The sequence below is a fragment of the Thunnus albacares genome, chromosome 3 (genome assembly GCF_914725855.1).
Source record: "Thunnus albacares chromosome 3, fThuAlb1.1, whole genome shotgun sequence".
Taxonomy (NCBI): Eukaryota; Metazoa; Chordata; class Actinopteri; order Scombriformes; family Scombridae; genus Thunnus; species Thunnus albacares.
Window position 1 is genome coordinate 20,470,682 of NC_058108.1, and position 26,080 is coordinate 20,496,761.

General features: G+C 40.0%; 1 protein-coding gene across 1 annotated transcript; it reads right to left on the bottom strand.

Moving 5' to 3' along the window:
• Nucleotides 1-642: 642 nt before the first annotated feature.
• On the bottom strand, nucleotides 643-26,076 carry prss12 (serine protease 12). The gene is made up of 13 exons (XM_044346935.1): nucleotides 24,898-26,076; nucleotides 23,233-23,371; nucleotides 22,034-22,206; nucleotides 21,687-21,837; nucleotides 20,947-21,125; nucleotides 20,105-20,246; nucleotides 19,768-19,988; nucleotides 15,840-15,981; nucleotides 12,944-13,149; nucleotides 12,150-12,228; nucleotides 10,899-11,021; nucleotides 7,060-7,355; nucleotides 643-2,630 (listed from the first exon to the last, which is right to left on the bottom strand). Exons 1-13 carry the CDS (start codon nucleotides 25,229-25,231, stop codon nucleotides 2,299-2,301), a joined length of 2,517 nt encoding a protein of 838 aa, XP_044202870.1. The 5' UTR covers nucleotides 25,232-26,076; the 3' UTR covers nucleotides 643-2,298.
• Between the last annotated feature and the right edge of the window lie 4 nt (nucleotides 26,077-26,080).

Below are 26,080 nucleotides of genomic sequence, written 5' to 3' on the forward strand. Positions count from 1 at the left end.
AAGGCAAGTGTACAGACAATTCAGCAGAGTTAAAACAGGATATATGATGATGGAGTTGAATATTTACTCCCATAAACATTCCTCTGCAGCATGTTGTGTCTTCTGGGCTCATTACCTAAATGAACTGTTTGCGATTGAGTTGATTTGTGTGAAAAATACCTGCATATCACTACCATGCAGAGTTGTGCAACGCCTCTGTTTGACACACATGATACAAAATACAATGCAAAAAAAAAAGTCTACGAAGGAGGAAGAAGAAATGTTCAGATACAAAGACAGTAATGCATGCAGACATTGTCAGTGGCAACATTTCTCATAAAAATTGCATTAATTACCACATCCAGAGCCAGACAATGCTGCTCTTTTATATTGCTTTTTCATTTGAGCAAATGTCTTGGCTTGTGGTTTACTGTGCATTTGAATTTCAAATGTGTTTATCTACAATAAGAACTTATAAAACTGTAGTTATGTATTCTCTGTTGTGTCTTTTTAAAGATTATTTATAGTGATAGTGATAGTGAAGGTCTTTTATTTAAATCCTCTTGCGTAGGAGGGAAATACATACAATCAGTTACGATTATACAGCAACAAGGACCATTTGGAGAACAAAATGTCACATTTCACTGCCATCTTTTCAGAATTGTAGAACTTTTGCAAAATATGAAAACTGAAAGGCTACCCTACCAGTATATTTATTGTCAAGAGAGTATTGTGCTTATAACAAACAAGTTATAACCATAATTTTCCAACAATTTAATAACTGCACTTGACTTTTGAAGCACAACAAGAAATACCAAGTGCTGCAGATACGATAATATTCTTATTTATGTTCAAAGCTTTCATGCAGCTTCTCACTGTAACAGTTGGTCCCTGTTTTTAAATGTATGTTGAGTCAACATGACGTGTTTGACTTGTAATGGACTCATAAAATGGCTTCCATTCCTATAGACATGGCGTGACATACCAGCGACACTGTGTGTGGGTGTGTGTGCATACACATTGTCTGACACGGTGGTGCTCACTTTCTCAATTTGCAGTCAGAAACAGACCTGATAGAGCTCTGTTGTTCTAGCAGCTGTTACTTTTCAGTACTGTGCTGTGTAACATACATAAAGTGCAACAACCACTGAGGAAGTACATAACACCAAAATCTTTAACAAAAGCAGATTATTCAGGCCAGATATTCAAAGTATATCAATTAAACACATATCAAACTCAGACTTTTTTTTTTTTTTTTTTTTTTTTTACAAAATCTCAGTTTATGGAGAAATGTTACAGTACATTGAAACAACATATAATCAGTAAACACCAAATAAGAAGGCAGTGTAGTGTCTGTTTTTTTTTTTTCTTTTTTTTCTTTCAAGTGTACCAGATTGTCTCTGTTCAGTGTTGTGAAAACAGTGACAACACTGAACTCTCCTACCAGGATAGAATAACATGAACTAACAGAATGTCGATATGACAAATCAACACATGAAAATACTGTTATGTGCTTTGATTCACAAACATTTTAGTCCCTTCCTTAATGTCGAGCAGCACTAAGACAAGGACAAATACTGACTGGACATTTTAAATGCCTGAGTTATTACTAAGACCTGAAATCTGTTTTTACATAAAGTAAAACAAGGAGCACAGTGGAGAAACTTAACATAAATAAGAATGAAATGAGGTGACGAGGCATTTAACTTTGGCAAATGTCAATATGACTAGAATGCTTAATACAAAGGCAATGAATATCATGCATTAAGTACCTAATGGGGGTTCTTCAAATTAATATCATGACATCACTTACTGTGTTTGCAAGAGTGCATGCATGTATACTGTATGCTGGTGGTCCCTTTTCACCATTCTTACTCACATATTTCATATCATAAATTACAATACAATACCTTTATAAGAAGAAGCAAGCACAGAAAAAAGACATTTAGTGTAGTATGAAATATCACAACAAGCAACAAAAAGATGTAAGGTACAACATATTCTGAGTTGAGTTTAACACCATCCAAAGTCTTGCAGATCATGAGAATATTAAATCGTTAAAATAAGTGCTAACAACTTACATGAGAAAGAAGTCATGCCTTTCTCTCTCCAAAAAATATAAAACATTTCCAGGAGAAAAAGTCCAGCATTGCCTTATTGTCTCCATTTGAAAGTCAGGTTACAAATTACATCAACAAATAATTGGCATCAACTATTCATGACTGAAATACATTGTTGTATCACCTGCCTGATCAAGTAAGTCTTGAGAGTCATTCTTTCTGATTGAGAGGTCAGTTATTTTAGTTCATCATTCACCTTTCATCGCCTTTTGTCTTTTCTGTCATCACGTCCGATCACTTTGTGTATCCAGGAGCTGAAGGCAGAGACTTTGGTGTACACACCAGGGGACTGTTGTGTCCGGCAGGCATGACCCCAGGACGTGACCCCATAAACCACCCAACCCCCTCCTGGTCGCTCACACACCAATGGACCTCCACTGTCACCACGGCAACTGTCCACACGCCTCTCGGCCTGAATGCTGCCGGCACAGAGCATGCGGCTTGTGAAAGCTCCGTGGAAATGCTGCTGGCAAATACGACGGGGAAGAAGGGAGAGGGGGGCCTGCTGTAGGGTCTTGGAGTACGAACGGCCTGAGAAAGAGTGAAAGAGAGAGTGTGTGAGCATCTGTGAGTTTATTAGTGTTAAAGGTCGGAGGTTTAAAGGTAAAAACAAGAGGAAACTGCAACTATTGTCTCTGTACATGTAATTTGTTGACATTTGTGGATGTGAAGCACACTTAGTTTCCCTTGTGCACCATATATACATTTTGTTTTGTATTAAGTTTACTTTGCCTTGCATATGGGCAGCAGATTTCAATTTGACTCAGTTCATCCACATTATCATCAAAGGCTCTTGGATTATGATCAATATGGGGCTCTCTAATTTAGAGATGAATCAATTTCAAAGTTTCTAGTAGAGTATAAGACAAGTTGTTATCTTTCATCCCATGAAGATTGCCATCTTTTTCTGTCTCTCTCCTTTTGTATTCCAATTCTCCTGCATTCAGACCTTGTCAGTGCTAACTTTGCTGTTGTCCTGGGGAATGTTGTTGACAGCCATATGTCTTCGCTCATGCACATTCTGTCACTGGTCTGATGTTCCTGAACTAACTTCAACGATTTCTTCATCTAAACCATCAACCTGTCTCTTAGACCTCATCACAACTAGGCTGCTTAAGGAAGTCTTATCCTTAGTTAGCACTTCTTTACTAGATATAATCAATCTGCCTTTATTAACAGGCTATATAACACAGTCCTTTAAAGTAGCTGTAATTAAACCTCTTCTTAAAAAGCCTACTCTTCATTCAGGTGTTTTAGCCAACTAAAGACCTATATCTAACCTTCTCTCTAGGATCCTTGAGAAAGCACTCACCAAACAGTTGTGTGACTTTCTACATACCAATAGTTTATTTGAGGATTTTCAGTAAGGGTTTAGAGTGCATCATAGCACAGATACAGCACTGGTAAAAGTTACAAATGACCTCCTAATTGCATCAGACAAAGGACTTCTCTCTGTACTTGTCTTGTTTGATCTTAGTGCTGCATTTGACACCATTGACCATCACATCCTATTACAGAGAATAGAATGCATTAAGCTGGTTTAACTCCTATTTATCAGATTGATTTCAGATTGCACACATTAATGATGAATCCTCCATGTGTGCAAAAGTTTGACACGGAGTTCCACGAGGCTCTGTGCTTGGACCAATACTATTCACCTTATATATGCTTCCTTTTGGTAATATTATTATAAAACACTCCATAAACTTTCATTGCTATGCAGATGATACCCAATTATATTTATCAGTGAAGTCAGATGATACCAATCAGTAAACTCCAAGCATACCTTAAGGACATAAAGACCTGGATGACCTGCAATTTTCTGCTACTAAAGACAGATAAAACTAAAGTTATTGTGCTTGGCCCTAAACACCTTAGAAACAGATTAATGGCATTGCTCAAGCTTGAGGTGGACGGGCAGTCCACGCCTTTACTTGAAGAGTTTACCAACTTTTATGTGAACAGTGTCACAGCTCTTGTCAATCAGCATTGCCCTGGCCTCCAGCACCACAGTAAGGAATGTGGGAGTTATCTTTGATCAAGATATGTCCCCTAACTCCCACATCAAACAAATTTCAGGGACTGCCTTTTTCACCTACATAACATTGCAAAAATCAGGCACATCCTGTCTTGAAAAGATGCAGAAAAACTAGTCCACGCATTTGTTACTTCCAAACTGGATTACTGCAATTCCTTATTATCAGGCTGCCCCAACAACTCTAAAAACTAGGAAAAGAGATTATATTTCTCCCATATTAGCTTCTCTGCACTGGCTCCCTGAAAAATCCAGAACAGAATTTAAAACCTTCTCCTCACCTACAAAGCCCTTAATGGTCAGGCACCATCATATCTTAAAGAGCTCATAGTACCCTATTACCCCACTAGAACACTGCACTCACAGAATGCAGGCTTACTTCTGGTTCCTACAATCCCCAAAAGTAGAATGGGAGGCAGAGCCTTCAGCTACCAGGCTCCTCTCCTGTGAAACCATTTTCCAGATTCAGTCCAGGGGCAGACATCCTCTCTATGTTTAAGAGTAGGCTTAGAACTTTCCTTTTCAATAAAGCTTATAGTTAGGGCCGGCTCAGGCTTGCCTTGGACCAGCCCTTAGTTATGCTCCTATAGGCCTAGACTGCCGGGTGGACTTCCCGTGATAGACTGGGTTTCTCTCTCCTCCTCCCCCTCTCCATCTGTACATATTCATGTCCCAATAATGCATGTTACTAACTAGCTTCTTTCCCGGAGTTTTTGTGCTTTCTCGTCTCGCAGGTTTCTATGGATCGTGGTTGCTGCTAACATGGTCCTGCTTGATGCTCATGCTTACTATTATTATTATTAGTCATATTTCTATCATTATTAATGTTGTTATTGTTATTATTGTTGGTGCTGTGCTTCTCTGTGTCTCTCTCTCCTTTATCTCCCTCCCTCTCTCTCAACCCAACTGGTCAAGACAGATAGCCGCCCACCTAGAGCCTGGTTCTGTTTGAGGTTTTCTTCCCATTTAAGGGGAGTTTTTCCTTGCTGCCTTCGCCAAGTGCTTGCTCATGGGTTAGTGTTGGGTCTCTATAAATTAAAGAGTATGGTCTTGACCTGCTCTATACGAAAAGTGTCATGAGATGACTTTTGTTGTGATTTGGCCCTATATAAATAAAACTAACTTGACTTCTTTTCACCTACTAGCAAAGAGCTTCATCATGAGGCCATAATGAGTGCAGAGGTTCAAACTATCCCCCCATATTCTGCCTCCCTCTGCCATCATCTCAACAAGCAAAGAAATAAACAGCAGTTACAAGGACATGATCCTTCACCGGCTTCCCACACATGAACACGGCCAATTGCGTTTGTTGCAAAGCATGACCAAGCTGGTGGGAACCACTGCTGAAAACTCAACCCAAGCCTCTACAGTGGTGGATGACTGTTCAGCCCCTGACTCTCTTCGTGACCACACAGTGTTATTAACTGTCCATAGCAGCTTAGGGTGGTATGTATGTGTAAAATGTGCTTGTGTGTGTGTGTATGATATCAGAGTGGCAAGTAGCCAAATGTAAACAGCTGTACAAAGCAGACATCCCGCCTTAGGTCAAACAGCCGTTGCCCATCATCACACACTCTAAATAGCCAGTGTTGTCACCACGCTTAAGTAAACTAATAAAAACACTCACACATACATGCACATTCAAGACAAGCATACTTGAATTCAACTGACAAAAGACACTTACCTCAGTAGGGAGCACATTTTTTTGCAAAAGCGTGTACAGTGACCTCCTGAAGCCGTATGTGACCAAGTTGCTATGATTAATGACATCAGTGTGTAATTTAAAGATCAGTAACAGATGTGTGCCTGTGTGCACACTCAAGATTCAGAAGGTAAAGTTAAACAAGTGCAATTACTTGTGGAGGATTCATTTCAACTTTGCAGTTGACCTTCAAAATAACTTTCACATGGTAACAATACTATTGTGGTTACAGTACATGATTGTTTTACTGTCTGTTCAAATGTACTGACAATACCCCAAATAACTCATCCTAGTGAGATGTGATTGGAGTTGGAAAGATTAGTCGATTAATCAGTTAATTATTTGACAGAAAATTAATCTGCAACTATTTTGACAATCGATTAATTGTTTCAGTCATCTTTAAAGCAAAAATGTCAATTATTCTCTGGTTTCAGCTTCTCAGATGTGAAGTTCTGCAGCTGTTCTTTGTTATATATGACAGTAAATTGAACATCTGCAGGTTTTGGACTGTTAGTTGGAAAAAACAAGCAAATTGAAGACCATATTGTTGAACATTTTACAGACCAAACAATTAATCAATTAATCAAGAAAATAATCGTCAGATTGATTGATAATAAAAATAATCGTTAGTTGCAGCCCTAGATATGACTTGCTTATTCACTCATTACTTTGTTTCATGCATATTATACTGTAAGATTTCTGCTACTCTCTCATTGTCTTGGTTAATATTTACAATTAAATGTTGTGAATTCCTTACATTAAATATTTTCATTAAAACAATGCCAGTTTTAGCTGTGATTTACATTTCATATGAAGGATCACAGCAAGGACTTCTGGATGGCTTATTCAGTTCATATTGATTTAAAGAATTAAATACATCAAAAGTGGCTAGATTAAGACTGTAACAGATATGGCCTGGAGGCCTGGAAAAGCATTAAAATATCCTTGCTCATGGCGCATGATACAAATGAAACTGTTAGATTTAACATTCAAGTGATGGAGAATGTGGAAGCACCAACTCATATCATGCTGGATCTGCCTTTTAAATTCATCTCATTTTTTGTGCACTGTTCTTTACTTATGAGATTTTAAAGGTGTCAAGGTCCCTTTCCCATACAAGCAAATACAAATTTAGCATTTACTCATTTGTTTTGTGAAATTATGCTTTGTTATGCACCTCAGGGCCGCTGTGCCTACACCCCTTCACACACACGCGTCCTCACCTGTGTCACCCCAGCCGGTAATGTGACAGTTACTGGCTTGTTTGACCACTCGCTCTTTCCTCATGGGCAGACAGGCGGGAAGGACATGACGGCTGAATGACACACACTCTCCCGGCATCTGGCCCACTGCCCCCGGTGACAGATGAACCAAGGCCAGGTCGTAATCATTGCTATGGGAATGGTAACTTGGATGGAGGACAATCTGATCAACACCGTACTCCTCTTCGTATTCCTCGGGGACGAGGGAGTGGTAGTCGCCCACTCTGACTTTATACTGCTTGGTGCTGTTTCCATACCTGCATAGAGAAATAGTTGGATAGATCGAAAGAGACTATTAGAGAAAGAGGATGTGTGCGCTAGAGCAATCCCACTGCTGATACATAAATTATGAGCAATAAAATGACTAGCTCTGGCAAAGGATATGTCAGCAATAGTTTATCTAGAGCTGGAAATAGTACAAGCACGTTACACTGAGCACTCATAGTCATAAAATCCTCTGCACTGGTTGCCTGTATGCTTCAGAATCCATTAAGTTAACAAGATGTAGGGGTCTCTTGGTTATTCCCTCAGCTTACCTGATTTTAATGGGTGACCAGGCGTTTTGGGTCAGTTGGTCAGTTTATCTTTTAAATCTCCTCTTGAAACATGAATTGGAAAACATTTTTGACATTTTTATCTTTCTCTTTTCGACAATCAACTCTTTTTTTCTTTTTTTTAACCATTGTTTGGTTTCTTATTGATTTTTAGCTACATTTTGTATTTCATATTGTTTGTTTTCCCATTGAGACATATGAATATTTTATATGCTCAGTTAGACCATCCTAAAAGCTTTATTCAAGTCAGCTATTCTTTCTCTCTGTTTTCTTCTTCAGCACAACATTGATGTAGTGCTTTTATGCTTTTTAGTGGATTGTATATACGTCCTTGTCCAATGCAAACTTGGACAGGACAGGGAATGAGTATAGGCAGAAATGATAACAATAAATCTGTCATTGTGTCTGTGTTAATGGTTTTATCTGAGTCACAGATTGGCATAGTGAAGTATTTTCCATGCTTTACATTAACTTGCAGGAAATGTTCGCCTTTTTGAACTGGAGTGGGAGAGAAAGAAAAGACAGGAGGAAGGTAAATCTGGGACAAAGACAGGGCCAACGGAAAGGGAGGGAAGAGGAGAAGAGTAAAAGAAGGAGGCCTTTTGATTGAGCCAAGTCTGTGTGTCCAGTTACAACTGGTAGAATGTCTCCGGAAAGATCTCCTGACCTGGGAATGCCACGACGTTCCTGGCAGAGCAGATACACTGCTGACTAGCCAGCTATATAGGTACATACCCGTTCAAACACATGTCTTGACACTGACTCACTCTGTATGTGCAAAGCTATTGGAGATTGGCAATAGATTGCAGAAGTGGTACAAGGCTTGGTCCTGTACTAAATGTGTCATCTCATGATTATGACTACTACTACTCATTATTTTCATTGTTCATTAATCTGTCAATTGTGTTATCGATACAATAAAAACTCGCTAAAATGGTGAAAAATTACTATAACTGTTTCTCAAAGCCAAAGATGCAACCTAAAATTTCTTGTTTTGTCCTGACCAACATTCCTCAACCAAAAGATATTCAGTTTACTATCATAGAGGACTAAAGAAACCAGAAAATATTCACATTCAAGAAGCTGGAATCAGATAATTTGGGTATTGTTTTCTTAAAAAATGACTCAAAACAATTAATCAATTATCAAAATAGTTGGTGCTTAATTTTCTGTTGATCGATTAATTGACACATCGGTTGAATAATCAACATGATACCTACATAATTTACCTTTCACACACTGTAAGCAAGTTTAAACTCTGCTTCAGTTATATAGTATTACTATTGGCAAGCCACCAGCTGTACAGCTACAAGGTATAAATAGGTTTAATATGTTGACCGCATGTGACCTCTGACCTGAGGTCATTTTTTATGAATCCTACTAATGGTTAATGGTAGTGTAAGGAATCAGGTAATATGATTGGTAGCCTAGTTACGTTAGGTAGTTGTAACTTGATATGTTATTATAAAATCCTGTATGCTTGTGTGCTAAGAACAGGCAAATGTGAGAATGCTGACATTTCTATGCATTTATCTTCTGTGTATTCTATATCATGGGTGTGTTTGTTTGTTGTTGTGTGTGTTCTGAGTGTGTATCACCCTATTTTGGTTACAATATATGAAAGGTGACACTGCAAAGTCGGAAGTCCCTATCTTGGTCTGCTATGGCACGCATGCAGCAAATTACTTCTCCAGGCTGTCATAGCTGAATCTGGACAGCTTGTAGCACTGACGACTGATTTGTGAACAGGCAGGCAAGAGAGGTGCTTTGTAGTGAGAGGCCTTACTTGTCTGCTTACAGTGTCTATGATATCAAATATCCTATTAACAGCTAAAAGTATCTTACACAAGTTGTCATTTCTTATGTTTGGTATTTAGGTGTGTACTTCTCTTTGGAGCAACAGTAAACACTTGTCAGAAATAATAATTTATTGTTGTATAAGGAAAGTGTTTGAACATGTGCTGTGCAAATTTTGAGCCAATCTGTTAGTATTGTAGGAATGCCATCAATCTGGCTCTGATAGATGAATTTCAGCTCAACGTTTAATATAAAAATGAAAGCCTGAAGCAATAGGTGAGTGAAAACCTTGGTCATTAAGCACAGGCTAACATATAAATAAAGCCTATAATTTATTTTCATACATGTGTACTTGGAAGAACAATCTGTTAAAAGAGGCCAACTATTATGGCTACTACAAAACCTACTGTGCAGTTTTAAATGACTTACAATTGTTAGTAGAGAGTCAGAGTAAAATTCATCATTTCAATCTGTGGTTACACAGGTGGTCAACTAACACACTGTATGCATTAATAAATCCTAGAAGTCCTGATTGCTGCTTCCCTAGTGGTCTTAATTTGCAGCACAGACTCAGCTGTGTATTTCCTGTGTGTGTCATTTTATAGAAAATGATGTCAGTTTCACATCGTAGAGTAGAGGTTCTTGTGTTAGGATTATACCTCTGGCAGTGAAATGGCACTGGAAACGATTTAGTGAATGACTTCTTCCTCTCTTTAATGTGGAAACATCAGGATTTATAGTGGTGGAGCTGCCGGGGCCTGTAAAGAGATTTGGTTTTCCTACCAAACCCAAACCCTGGAACTAATACCTGGAAACGCAACCAAAAAATATTATCCTCAAAATGTAGTCTAACAACCTTACATCCACTGTATAAATATGAAACGCAGACTTTATCAGTATTGCCCTCACAACCCTCAATATTCTCAGCTCTCCACAAATTTGCTAAGTCTCTCTTTGCTCTATTCTCTTTCTTTTTTGCACAAGTCTTTCTGCTACCTTCTCTGCTGTATGCATTAGGTAATGGATTTCAAGTTGGTGGCGCCATGTGGAGGCCCCCAGACCAGATGAAGTTGAGATGAAATAACCGTCTGTCTCTCTGCCACCTGCACCACAACCACAGCCAAACCATAACTGATTACTGCTCGCATTGATGAGGTGTTCAGGCCTCTGTTAGACATGAATGTGTTGTGGGAGTAAAGAAGTTGGTTGCCAGATATAGTTGAATTTTAGATGAGTTCAAGCTTCAGACAAAAACATTAAGTTAATGTTAAACATCTTTAAGTCCGTCTGAAGAAACAGGTAGAAGGAAACATATGCACAAGCATGCTCATGTTTCCATGAATAAGGAGAACTTCTCAACCCCAATATATGCAGAGAATCCCAATACACAATGTACAAGGCGGTGTATGTATGCATGAGTGTGAACAGATTTGGGTGTGTATGTTTTACCTCTTGAAGCAGTGTGCCGAGGTCAGAACCCAGCAGGTGTCAATTAGAGTCGCTCCGCACACCAACCTCCCGTCTCCTCGAGATCCTCGCAAACGAATCGCAGCTTGCCATGGCCAGCCACCCCTACAGATATAAACACACGGCCAAGCATGCATACAAACGCACACATATAAACAAACAAGCAATTATAAAAGTGTGCAAATAATTCAAATGCAAACACAAACACAGGCACAGAATCCTGACTACAACATTTTAACAAGAGCAAATTGGGTCCTATTCAGACAATTCAAAAAAGTAATGACACTTTACTGTATTATAAATTCAGCTGTAATTCATAACAAGACTAAGAGACACGCTAGCTGCTCTGTGAGGCTTGGTACTTTGTGCTTTGAGCTAAATGCTAATGTCATCAAGCTAACATGTAGATGTTTAGCATGTATAATATTTAGCGTTTTTACCATCTTAGTTTAGTGTTCAGACAGACTGACATTGCCATCTATATGCAGATAGCTTAGCTAAAAACAGGACCTTAAAGATGCAGCCGACATATAAACAGGCAAATTCTATCCAAATTTGATTTATGTGATTTCTTTGGAAGATACTAAACATTAGAATACCTGGCAAAATAGGTTTACATGTTGCTATGTAAGGTGTAAACATGCAGAATGTCATCTAAACAGACACACACACTCACACTCACACACACACACATACACACAAATAAATACTGACTATAAAAAACATTATCTACACATACATCTACCCAGAGATGTGACCACATGCAGTAAGGTGCATACAAATAAGCATAAATGTTTTTTCTCTTGCTTTATTCCAATCTGTCTCTGTCTCTCAAATCAAACAATCTTTATTAGCATGAATAATGACATACCATAGCTCAATTACATATCATGCTCTCACATACACACATAGAAGGACGCACACAGAGCGAGAGAGAGACCACAGGATTTCCTTGTTTCATTCCAGTGAGTTTGTTTGTCTTGGCTGAGCACGCTTGTTTCTTTCTAAATGTCACACTCACACTTAACGCTCATTTTCCTAAGCACTTGCAGGCTTCCACTTACGCACACGTAGCATATGTTCATGTTTGCACGTACACAAACGAGGAATTTATTTGCCTGTGATTTCAGATCAACTGGTTTCCATTTACGACCTGTTGACTTGAAAATGTGTCCAATATTCTTTATTCTACATGTTTCTGGCAGGCTTTTCCTCCTGTCCACTCCAGCTTACCTCAGAGAGTTTTCTCCCCCTATGATTCGGCGCTGGCGAGTGTGTATGAGCCGAAGACCACAAATTGAGTTGACAGGATCTGACAGAGACAAAAGAGAAACCATTAGGCGTATGTGTAGTGTATATGAGAGTATGAGAGAGTGGGTGGAAGGGCGATGATTGTTAAACCATACATTTTGGCTCAGACGTTTCTCTTATTAAATATTTAGACTGATCCAAAAAATAATAATGCTTGAAATTCATCTTTTACTACTACACATGAACCGTGGTCTGAAATAAGGTAAATTAAATAAATGAGAGATCGTTTTCATAGTGTGTGTGATGTTAAGTCCTACAAACATAGGTTAAGTGCTTTTACAGAGGATGTCATTTCAATACTGAAGAGACAAAACACCCTCTTAAATGGGTTTGACTTTCCGCAGTACGTGCAAGTGAGAGATAGTAGTTGCCAGTTAGTGTAATAGCACATGTGCAGGTAACAGATAGCATTGCATGAGTCTGTCCTGATGTGTGACAGACAGGGTGAAGCAATAACACAGCTCTCCTCATTTTACCATCTGGACATATATACACACACACACACTGGGGTCTTCCAACCTTCTAAAAATATTATCTCTTGACTTTTCTTTAGTCATTTGTTTCCCATTAGTTCTTCAGTGTATATGACATGTTGGAAGTGTTTGCTAAACACACTATAGTTCCATGAATGCTAAATGCACACTCTGTTTATTTTCAGAGCAACATCTAGAAGAAAGAAAAAAGAAAAAGAAAAAAGACCTGACTAACTGACTGACCTTTGACCGCTTTATAGCGGGGCTGGGATTCACCATAGTCACAGATGACCCCAGCGTCCTCACTGTGGCGACAGTTGTGTGTGCCGGGTGCCTGTTTGATGCAGTCAGCTAAAGAGCGCTCCTCGCCGCTGCACTTCACGTTGTCTACGTGGATGGGTCCAGTCCCTTCCCCGAAGTATGCCATCACACGGGCTTTTGCCACCCCACTGGACACATACAGACATTTTTATTGCTATTGCTTTCTCAATTACAAAAAAAATAGAAAACTGTTTAGAACTGTCACTTCACACTAAAGCTGAAAAACAAACTGCAGAAATGTCAGTATTTGACATGTAGCCTTGTCAGTTTTGTCTAATATTGTAATGATATTTTAAAGGCATCAGTGTACTTGAAATGTAACTATTTTCACAATTAAGTATTAGAAAGTGATTAGAACTCTAAGATCTTTCACAAGATCTTAGATCATGTCACAAATATACAGTTCAAGATGAATGCTTAGCTGTTTTATCTTTCTGTCTGTATGTGTGTGTATGCAAGCATATAAGCACTGATGACATGTGATGTTATGGTTTGACATTCTCTGGCTGTGAAGCAAACCAGGTCAAATCGCTTTAACAATCTGATAACAATAGTATTTGTATCCTAATCTCACCTCTGACTTTAATTAGCAAACAGCCGACAAGTACGCCTATAGATTGTGGATGTGTATGTATGTCTGTGAAGGCTATAGCTGTGGATTTAAGATTGATAGATAACTGGCTGAGATAATCTCATGTTGCATCCCTGGGGTTTGGTGGGTGGCAGGTCTTGTATCCGCACTGATCCACAGGGGAATATCATGTCTCTTATTGAGACATTTAGTATTGTGTATGTGTCTCCAATAGCTCCCCAAGCACTACTTAGCATACAAAGGGCAAACCTCCAAGTCACTTGGAGCTATGCCTGAAGACTGACATCAAACCTGCTTGGTGTGTTTCTGAGGCAACACACAGTGATACAACATCAGTTAAACATGTAACACAATCTTCTTTGGATACTAACTGCTCAAGTTAGAAAGGAAAGCCAAGTATTTTCTCTCAAACATAGTTTTTAAACAACTTTCATCATGAATAATCTTTAGAATTTTGGATAATGATTTTATGACTAATGTTTTTTTTTTTGTGGATCAGTTTTAAATATTGCAAAGGAGGATGGAATAAAAGATGCAGGCAAGGTGAACATGGTAGAACAGACAACAGGCACTTATTAGAGTTTGGATGAACTTCCAACCTACAACACGTCTTCAAGCTAAGCAACACTTCTGGGTCAAAACTGTTGACTGTATACAATTTGTGTGAATTTGTGTGTGTGAATGTGTACAGTATATTTTGTTTTATCACCACCAGAGCAACCTCTAACCCTGGGGGACCTGCTGTGTATATAATGACCTTTCACCACACCCCATTTGAGACAGAATGATGATCCTAACATGGCTTTTACACGCCTCCAACACGCTTCCTTTCTCTCTCACGCTTATGCACTCCAGATGTGGCTTTAATCTACACACAGATGTGTCACAGAAAATTGGGTGGCTATGGACTGAGTATGCGTAGCTGAGGAGTGATGAGAGAGAAAATGAAGACAGTTTTCTTTTTTCTGTATGAAAACACTGTACGGTGTTCAAAACAATGGCATCCAATTGCCATTGTTTTGGAAAATGGGACAGTGTCTCGGAGGGAAGCGATAATGGGACACAGAGAGGATGGGATGAGGTAGTTTGCTTCGCCTCAACATGTCTATCATTGTGCATATGACGTTTGCACAATTAGCCTGCCCTTTAATAGGATGTTTATTTTGGCTCTTGGAAAGGGCACAGATAAAACCCCTTATAAAAGTAGTTGGCAGCACATCAGAGCCCTATAAAAAGTGCTCAAAAAGTTGAGTGCACAGTTTCAGAATATTGATCCATGAGATAAAGTCATTTTAAATGATTCAATGCATATTATAGTTTTTCCACTGTAGGTTAATCTGAAACTCAAGATGTGCGTGATGAGGTGTAACGTGGAAACAGAGAAGGGTTGCAAGATGAAGAGATGAAAGACAGAAAAAGAAAGACGGGGTAAGACAGATGCCAAGTCTAAGAAGTGGTGATTGATTTTGCAAACAGAGCAGGCCGTCTGGATTCACTTAAGTGACTGTAATGTATACAGTGATCACATTGCAACGCCACAGCTCACAACTGAGCTTTACCTCAACATTTTACCTCTATTGTGATATCCTGACCAGGCCCGGAAATTAAAAATATGTTGTAAAGGAAAAATATAAGAGGACAAATCTGAGAATACAGGATGGTGTGTAAAGGATGAGAAAAAAAACAACATTTGCACGTGTCCTGATGTATGCTCACCTTATTACACATATACAGTAATAACTTATAACCTATTTAAACTTAGAACTGAAAGGATTAGACATTTAGACAAATGAAAGAAAATGGATTGTCTACTATTTTGATAATCAATTAATTGTTTGAGTCATTTTTTAAGTAAAAAGGTCCAAATTCACTGGTACCACATTCTCCAATGGGGATATTTGCAATTTTTTAAAAAATCTTTCTATAATAGTAAACTGAATACATTTGGGATTTTGACTCTTAGTTGGACAAAACAAGTCACTTAAACATGTCAACTTGATGGGATTTTTTATTATTGCTGACATTTTATACAGTGGAATGTCAAGGCAGTCCATTTGGCAGTCAAAACTTTTGTCTCACTTGTACTTGATGGAAGTCCTCCATATATTTGTTGCTGTTCTTATGTTATCCAGAAACACAAGAGTACTAAAGAGACTATTCCAACACACGTACACACACACACACACACACACACACACACACACACACACACACACACATACATACCTGTATCCCAACTGTCGACACACCACCTCGGCGTCACGATCAGTCCATCCATCATCACACACTGTCCCCCATTGACCAGACAGATAGAGCTCCACCCTGCCTTCCCTGGGGCTCTCTCCTCCCACAAGCCTCACTGGCACACCTGGAGAACACACACACACAAACACACACACATAATTTAGACTGACAATACACAGACTCACCCTGCTAGCAGAGATTTATTTCTGTTCTCTGCGGTTACCAAAAATCCTTCAGTCTAGAAACACCTAAAGACACTATGCACACATGCACTAACAAACCTGATCCTCCAGGCTAACGTGTCTAGTTAATGGGGCATGTGCACTCATGTTCCCTACAAAGGAAGTAGCTGGAAAACTTGTCTGTTTTCATGCAGATAACCACCTGAACCGCTTAATGTGTGTGTGTGTGTGTGTGTGTGTGTGTGTGTGTGTGTGTGTCCAGAAGGGAAAACTCTTAGACTCTTGTTCTTTCTCTCTCTCAAATGCTATTCACTCAGTCTGAGCTTTAGGTTTAAACAATCCATCATCATTTGTCTGCACATAGATGCCAAGATACTAATCTCAGTTAGGTGACTACTCATTTCTTTTCCATGTGTGGGCAGTTTCAATTTCGGTTTACATTCCTGCCAAGTGTTAGGTCAATTAGTATTTATTAACTTAAGTTTTGAAGATGGAGAGAGTTCATGAGAATTCTAATTTCATTTCATTTTTAAGTATCTGGTGTGTTAACTGTGAGTTGTTTATTAGCTGCTGTTTGTTGCTCATACATTTTAGAATTTTATCATTTTCAGGCATGTTAAAACAACTTCAGCTTGAGTCAGTTAAGCGTGAACTTGTTCTCCATGTGTACACTGAGTTGAATGACTAGCGGCATTCAAACATTGTGTGTGTGGGATGTAAGAATTGTAGGAGGGAGAGATTAAGGTAGGAGGGGTTAGGGGGGGGTTAATTGTGGGAATGTTTACTTCTTATTTGGTGTTGGCTATTGAGGAAATGCTCATCTTTGTCCTCTTGCTTAGGAACACAAACACAGTTTTTTCCCCTCTCTCAACACACATTACTGCTCTGAAACAACACCAATGTGATGGTCTCTCACAACAGAGAGTGAAAGAGAGACTGACAGACAGACAGACAGACAGATAGACAGAGAGAGAGGGAGAGTTCAAAGCACTGCCTGGCTTATCTGAGTTTTCTCCTTTTCCAAAAGCAACATAAACCAATCTGCCTGTGGCATGTTGAGGGGGAAAGAGGGATTTACACGCACAGATAAACACTCAAACAGATGCACACAAATAAACACACACACACAAATGCTATGTAGTAATGACATAATTCTTTAGTGGGTGTTTGTGGGGTGAGTGTGTCCCTCGGGCTCTTGCCAAAGCTACCTAAGCTATCTAAACCCAGCAAATGAAACAGCTATTTCAGTCTGTAGTACGTGCTCGCTACTCAAAACACACATACTCTTCCAATTTATCATCACTTAGGACATTAAAAACATGATGTATCCTTTCCATGACATTCACCAGACTTATCAGAGTCATCTCTGTTACATTCAACATTAAGATAGATGGCGGTGAACTGAACAGATATATACTGTATGAGGTGAAATCTGAGCTACTACCCAACTGCCAACTACTAAATTAATTGCCAACTACTTTGATAATCGATTAATAATTTTGAGTCATTTTTAAGAGGAAATTTTTCTCTAAATTCTCTGATTCCAACTTCTTAAATGTGAATGTTGTCTGTGACAGTGAACTGAATATCTTCAGGTTGTGGATCGTGGGTGGGGACAAAAAAAGACATTTGGCGACGTCCCCTTCGGCTTTGCGAAACAGTGATGGACATTGCTCACAATTTTCTGACATTTTATGGACCAAACAACTAATCTATTAATCAATTAATTGAGAAATTAATGGACAAATTCATCGATAACATTAGTTGCAGCCCTATAATCCTGTGCTATACGATAATGTGGCACTATGTCAGCCCCTTAGTGCCTGGTATTCAATGTTTTGTAGTTATGAGGAATTGCAAGAGGTAGATTAATTTAGGTAAAGGCCAGCAGTCGGTCCATTTAATCATGATGACTTTACAAGCAACCCAGTTGTTAAGGCAGGACAAGCTAACTGACAGCTGTGCCTATGAGAGTTAGCATGACTTACATCATACTCTATCTATGTCTTGGAGACTGTTGGCTTTCCTCTGCTAAGTAAGATGAGATTTAATTGATTGCAGGTTGCGTTTGGCAGAGATCTTAGAAACCAATTTTAGATCATCTTGCACTTCCATTACCTGGTTATATGAGTGAATGGAAATTATTGCAAATAGAGACTTTCATCATTTGGTTTTCTGTTCTTCACTGCTTGTAAAGTATGTGTGCTCTAAATACAGTATAACAAAATTAGTACAAAAGTCAGTAAATGCATAGACCAATGGGAAGTTAAATATAAAGTTACAAACTGAGTGAAATGAATACAAGCTGCAGCAAAAGGACAGTGCAAAAAATATTGAAATAATTTCAGTGTGAGGAAGTCTGAAATTATGTGTTATTAAATGAGATTTTGCTTAAGATAAAGACTTAGTTTTCCTGATCTCATCAGGCAAATCATTCCAGAGTCGACAGGCCGATGGCAAACCCTGATAGTTTTCAGTCTCAACCTCAGAACCACTCAAAAGGTACTACTGGAGGATCTCAGGCGGAACTCAGCTCATAAGGGGGTTAAAAGGTCAGTAGTCAGGGGCTAAACCCATATGAGCCATAAAAGTGATTAAAAATCCACATTCAACTCTGAAACACATGTGTAAGCAGTGTAGCGGTACTAATATTGAGGTTTTATGCACTCTCCTGCTGCATGTTGAAAGAAGTTGGGCATTGGGATTCTCAAGTCTTTGTACTTATTATACATTGTCTTATACAGTAATGAAGAAGATTTTCAAAAACCAGGTGAGTATATCAATAATTGAGATTAAATAGATCAAATCTTTGATCAAATGACACAAAGAGTGAATGTAAAATGAGAGGTGAAATTGGACAACAGTATTCTGATATACTGAAGTTTAACCATAGGAACTTTTTAGACATTTTTACTTCCTTGAGACAGCGTGCAGATTGGTTTTAATGCTCAAGGTTGCTGGGATCAAAAGAAAAATAGATCTCGGTCAAATCTGCTCATACCTGGAAACTGGCATTTTGTCTTTAAATTGTGTGGCATGTGAATGGAAAATGCAACAGGTTGACGACTGGTCCCTGAGGCACTGAGGCACTGAGGCACTGAGGCACTGAGGCACTGAGGCACTGAGGCATATAATTTAAAGGGGCTGGATAATTTATAGTCATCTATGGCAACACAAAAGATCCCTTCTGAGTGAAAGACTAAAACCAATCTAAAACTATACCAAAGTCGCCATTATTAAAAGCCTTGATATGGACTAAAGTAAGTAAATGAGAAGAGTGCTAAAAGGTGTGAGGTTGCAAGTACAATGTGGTAGTGCGACCAACTCTAAAAACAGAATAGAATTTTTGAGAAATACATTTACCATTTATGAAGGCAAATACCTGCACCACAACCAATATTTCCTAAAACATGGGTCAGAAAAGTCTGGAGATTGCCCACATGTGTGCTTGTTAGCTGGCAAATCTCTCATCTCTAACCTTTAACACTCCCACATGGACAGCACATTTTAAGGGGTAACGCACAGTTTCAAGTAGCACAATGGTAACTGCTCTTAGTCTTTCAAAGTTCAAACACTGTGACTCTCTACATATGCACATACATAATATCAAACCACATACATAACCAACATTTTAAAGGTTACACAGAGCCTCCCTCACTCATTCATGGTTTCCATGCTATCTGTAACATTTTACAGTAAGTACATCTTACAGTAAGATTCTGTCTTACTAGTTGGAAGACTGTCCCCATTGCGCTCAGGGCTGCATGCGATGTTAACGTCTTCATTATGTGTGCAGTCATGACGGAGCCACTCCCTCTTGTTGCACAGCAATAGGCTAGGCTCTTTCCCTGTGCAGCTTACATCATCCAAAAGAATGGGACCTGACCCCACTCCAAAGCGTGGGACTGGGGTGATGTCTAACCCTTCAGAAACAAGAGTCTCACCTAACCTGCAAGGTGGACACGTACACACACATATCCACACACAAACGCGTAAGTTTCACTTATTAATAAGTAATGAGAATGCATGCATATGTGCCTGTCTGGGGACAATAGTTCACATTACCTGTAACCAAGTTGGCGGCACACTACTTGTGTGTTGGAGTCTGTCCAGCCGTCATCACACACTGTCCCCCACTGACCACGGTAGAAGACTTCTACACGTCCCTCATAGCTCTCTGCACCCCCTACCAACCTAACAGCACCGTCTGGAGAGGAGAAGAAAGACAGACAGACAACGTTTCTTCCCAAAAACACTGCAAACTGCATTGCAGTTATTCAGATAATTTCTGGCTGCTGTAATGACAAAAAAGCTCTGAGAGATTCTGTTCAGACTGAATAGCTGGTTTCTATAGCCATGGCTCAGTCTTTAAGATGCCTTTGAATATTGGTCGCCTGGAAACACACCAGAATCTTAAGGCTGATTTATGGTAGGTCGCTTGACACTTTTGATATGTGTCGCTTGACATAAATGACGTATTTTCAACAGAAAATATGTCCAAACTATGTTTTTGAATAGTTTTTCGTCTCCTGAAACCAATTTGCCTTCTTCTTAGCAGACATTTTGACTTGTCGTAGAAGGAAAAGCACAGGTGTTAATCATTAATTTTTGTTCGATTCCATTTTGACCTTATAGTGTGCACGATATCAGGTGCTAGCACCAGAAAATGTAAATGGAATGCAACCCTTATTAATGTTATCAATTACACCTGTGTTGGGTTGAAAGGGCTATTGTCTCTGGCAGCAAAGCTTCCAGGGTCATAGGGACATGCAAACCCTTTGCACCACGATAAGGTGGGAATTCCTGAAAGGGCTTCAGTATCTTTATTTGTAAAATATGTGTGCTTTTCAAATGCATTCCTTTATGAATATTATGGATTGCTTATGCTGACGTAGGTGCTGGCCAACCTGTAAGAGTATTGCAGGACACTCCTGCATCCTCAGAGTGCAGACAGTTGTGTTCCCCCCAGGCACTTTTTGGACACTGCTCCAGTGTGAGCTCATTGCCTGTGCAGCGCACCTCGTCCAGCCACACACGGCCTGAGCCCTTGCCAAAATGCGCCTGGCCCCATGCCTTCGCCACACCACTACAAAGAAAAGAAAAGGTACAGAAGAATAGGAGATTTGTTTTGCAGTAAAACTGATACAATCAAAAGCAGATGCACTGACTGGTCCTGACTTACAAAATACAGGGTGCAGGATGCTGCATTTGTTTAATTTGGAAAATGAATGGAGTAAATTATTGTATTTCAAATCTATTACTGAGAAATTGCTTGCCACGCACAACCATGCATGCATAAACATTGCAACACCAACACCACTGTCAGTGGCATACACAAAAAATGCACACATGAACATTTGCAGAGAGTTTAGTGGTGCTAAATATGCATCTCTCTGTGGTACTAGAATTCATGCAGGAACAATGAGCCTGATTCACTATCTGACCCCCAGATGTTCTTTACTGCTCGTTCCTCTCTGTGTGTGTCCGAATGGAAAGAATACTTCTCATAGTTTTGGAGACAGAGGGAGAGATACATGGCTGGACACCCACATTAAATCTTCTCTATCTTTCTATCACACTTTTTTTTCCTTTTGAATTAATGTGAATACAAACATTAATATATGTGTGTGTGTGGGCGCCCCTTCACCTCAACCCCAGCTGTCGACACACCACCTCTGCATCACTATCGTCCCATTGGTCATCACATACGGAACCCCACTGCCCGGCATGGAAGACCTCAACTGTGCCCTCTGACCCCAATCGACCTCCTACCAGCCGTATAGGGAGCATCACTGCCGCTGAAACGCACACACACATAAAAACATACATTTACACATAGTATTCTAAAAAAAACCTTTGCATACAATGGATCTGCAATATACTGTTTGAACACCAAAAAAATCGTTTTTTTTGTAGTTTTTATATTATATTCATATAAATGCAAACCTCTATCCATCCACCACAGACCTATAATTCCTCAAGAGGAGGGCCTACCTTTCTGCTGGGTGCAGGTAACAGCTGCAGCCAGAGAGCACTCCCCTCCATTCCAGAGAGTCTTGGGACACTGAAGGAGGTCTGGCTCCTCTCCCTGGCAGTGGACCGACCTCCAGTGGAGCTTGGCCATGCCCGGACGAAACAGAGGAACTGCACGTGCATGACCTGAGATCCTGGAGGAGAATCAGTGATCAAATGTGTTATTTTCATCCTACTATTATATATTTTTTATTCCCGCAACTGACATCGAACAGCAAACCCAGTCTCATCTGATAAGAGGTGCTGATTAAGAGGTGTGCAATGTTTTCAAAAGAGAAATGCTTGCCAACTTTAAATTCATACAGTCGGAGATAAATCCTGCAGCCCGGCTAGAGCAGCCCGTCTCGGAGCAAAAAGTAAAGCAGTCATTCTAGCCTGTTAGCAGTAACCTTGAGCCATCTGAATGTTCATGATCTGCCATTCCAGGGCAAATGCGGTCAGCAGTTTGACACCCAACAGCTTTCAATAACTGGCCACGTGACACTCATCACTACCGATTCCAGCTGACATATGGCTGACATTTGCCCTCTTTCCTTTCCGCTGTGGATTTTCATTGACTCCTGTGTGAATGTGCACACACAGGCATGCGTTCATGTCGGCATGCGTTCCAGCACTGGTGTTCGTGTCAACATGTGTAAGTGCACAGAACGTCTCTGTTCTCTGGGGAAATAAGACGCTTTCTGACTTCACTTATGAACACTGTGGATATGTATGATATGACTGCGGACTCCCTCGAGACCCGCCAAATTAGTGGCTCTTCTAGCATGACAGCATCTCAAGAACACAACACACAGTTGTGTGTATGTGTGTGTGTGTGAGAGAGAGAGTGCTGGAAACAAGGTAAATAGCTGAGCACTAAAGGTATTTAAATACCTCTGGGGAATGGGGGGTTGGAATGCAAGGGTCACACAAGAAAAGTACAAAGACTGTGAAGAGAAGTGAAGAGAGCGTATGCATGTGTCTGAAGTGTTGTGAAATTCTCTAACATTCCCACCAATTTTCCATCATACTTTTACCCTCTGTCAGACCTCTGAGGACAGCTTCACATTGTGAATTTTCATGGACTATGGCGATTATACTTGCACCTGTGTCTGAGTACATATGTGACAGGGAGAGGCAGACATGTCTGCGCGCATGTGTGTGCATGTGTACTCACTCACCCCTTGCCCAGCTGTCTGCAAACCACTGCAGCGTCTTCGTCCCCCCAGCCATCACTACACACAGACCCCCACACCCCTCCCAGGTAGACTTCCACCCTGCCATCGAGCTTGGAGCGGCCTCCATGCAGACGTACTGAACCTGGGATAGAGAGAGGGTTGGAGAACAGTAGATGTACACACCACATACAAAACCAGGGGGAAAAAACTTTAAATAAAAGAGTTAAAAAGAAGCTCAATCTAGCTGGTAATGGCAAAAAAGAGGAAGGCAGGTGGACACAACTGTCTTTTACATGTGGCTATAATATAAATCTGTCATATCAAAACAGTGCATGTTCTCATTTCATGACATCCATTGACATGATGTCTCAGCTGTGTGTTGCTATATCCCAACTGGTCTATGAAAAGAAAAACGTGATAGAGAGATGGTGCTTTTAAAAGTAGTATATAGAGTATAAGACACTCAGTAAAACATCTTTTTGACTATTTGACTATGTGCTTCTGGTTGTCACTTATATTGTGGCGAAAGGGACATATTTAACAGTCAAAACTGAACATTCTTTCTTTATAAAAACAAGGTTTCTTCCCTTTTGGCACTATAACTCACCACCATACTGCAATTGATTATATAACAAATTTAAATAGTTTGAGCCACATCAAGGATCTGGATCAGGATCATCAGGATTTTGAACTGAGATTTGCACATATAACCCTAAACCCAGGTAATTGTATATAGGTTTTCATGGTTACGTGTGCACTGTGTGTTTATTGGTGGAATAACCTGAGTGTATTGCACTTTTTATTTGATATCCTTGGTAAGAGCTATCAAGGCAAGAGAGAATGTAGTTTGTATGCACAGGTGGGTGTCCATCTCTTACTTCCATCAGCATATCTGAATTTTAATTAGAGAGGACGTCCAGTGTGTGGCTGTCTTGCTTTTGCAAAAGGTCACAAACACAGCAGAACACCCAGAATTTGGGCACACCCCAGACCTCCCCCAAAGATGTGCGAATGCCCAAATATCTTTAATAGCACTATTGATGTTCAGTATATCAATTACTGTAAGCTAATTTATCCATGCGGTGCCTACACACCAAGACTAAAAATACCACTGGCTGCCTGTTTTGTACAAAATGGAAATCCCACACTCTTGTTCCTTTCACCACTCTCTCCCTTACTTTCCTCTACCTTTCATCAGTCCAGAGATGTAGTGCCCACTTTGTTTTCAGTTTTCATTTTAGCAACACTCAGTATTTCACTTGATAGGTATGGATAATGTGATGTTCCTCCTGTCAAACCATTTCAGTGTGAGGAGAGAGATTTTATGCAGCCTTCTCAATTTACTCTCTTATACTGGTGATCCTCTGGATTGTGTTTTGCCAAATACACCATATAGTATAAGCAAACGCATGTGCACCCATTATCTCAAACGTGTTTAGACTGGCCACTTGCATGGTCACAACTGGGACAAAATGAATTTAGTATGTAATATGCTAAGGGATTAACTAAGAGATTTATCTGGGGCAGCCTGCCATGACTTTAAAATTATAAATCCGTTTTAATCTTTGGAGGATTATGCGTCTGGTCCATAACGTTCGCGTTATATTTCTACATATTTCAAATGATCGACCTCTATAAAACAGTGTGTCTATAGGCCTGCGTGTTTACCTTGTTTACAGTCGCAGTACCCCCAGTCCACTCTGCCTCTGTTGTTTCTAAAAAAGCACCAGGGTCGGATCCTGCCGTCCGGGTTGCGACAGTGATTGTGCTCTCCTATTCCTTTATCCGGGTAGCGCTCCTTGAAGCCGGCTACTTCGGTCCAGTTCATGCACCGGGCGCCGGACTCGGTGACGTCTATCGCACCCCGGTAGAAGGCGTCTTTCCCACGGCTCTGGACGCAGTCATTAAACGGCAGGATGAATGAAGGGACGCTGCTGGAATAACAGTAGCCGCTGTTCGCAACCAAAAGCGCGCTTGTTAAAGCAAGAAATGCCAAATTCATGTTGTTAGGTCTCTGGTTGTAGGCAGCTGTTGACAGTGGAAATTACAACTGACATTGGCTTGTATCAACAGCGGAGGAGACGCTTTTCAGTCAGCCTCATCGCCCTGCCGTGGGACGGGAGTGAGCGCCGAGAAGCGAAAAACGACGCGGATCAATTAAACTCCTATTTGCGTGGGCAAATGGGCAGGCAGCCCCCAAAAGAAAATTCAGTAATATATAGCCTGTTATAGCTGTTATTACCCCCACCCCACTCCCCCTAATTTTTTTCAACTTTTCGTCCATTTATTCTATATTCACACGTATAGGCTACTGCTTTTTTTCCACCTACAAATTTCAGATTTACGTAGAGTTAAGGGGTAACCTTCCTATACTAGCCTACAATAGGCCTTTAATTAAATAGCCTATTCCTAATTCCATATTCACGTTTTACGCCTCATAGCCCAATACTTTCACAAAACTAAATATATTGAGACTGCACATTGTTAGGCCCGGATTTTCTTATAAGTATATAAGGCTATTTCTATTTATCTTTTGCTATATGCACGTTCTTCCTTCACGTATAATCCACAAAATGCTTCATAATATTGATATTTGCAAAAAGCAAAACTCGATTACTATCTACTATCATGAGGAGATTCAACAGGATCTTTTTTGGGAGTCCAGTCATCACCTGCATCCTGCAAGACAGCGATTGATAATTAAATATTGATGAACTTGCTCTCTCTCCCTTCTGTCTCCCTGTATGAGTGCGTGGTGACAGACAGATCAGACAATTTAGGAGAAATAATTTCCATTGTGTTTGAGAGTTTGTGTTTCTCTTTGAGAGAGAGAGAGGGAGAGAGAGAGAGA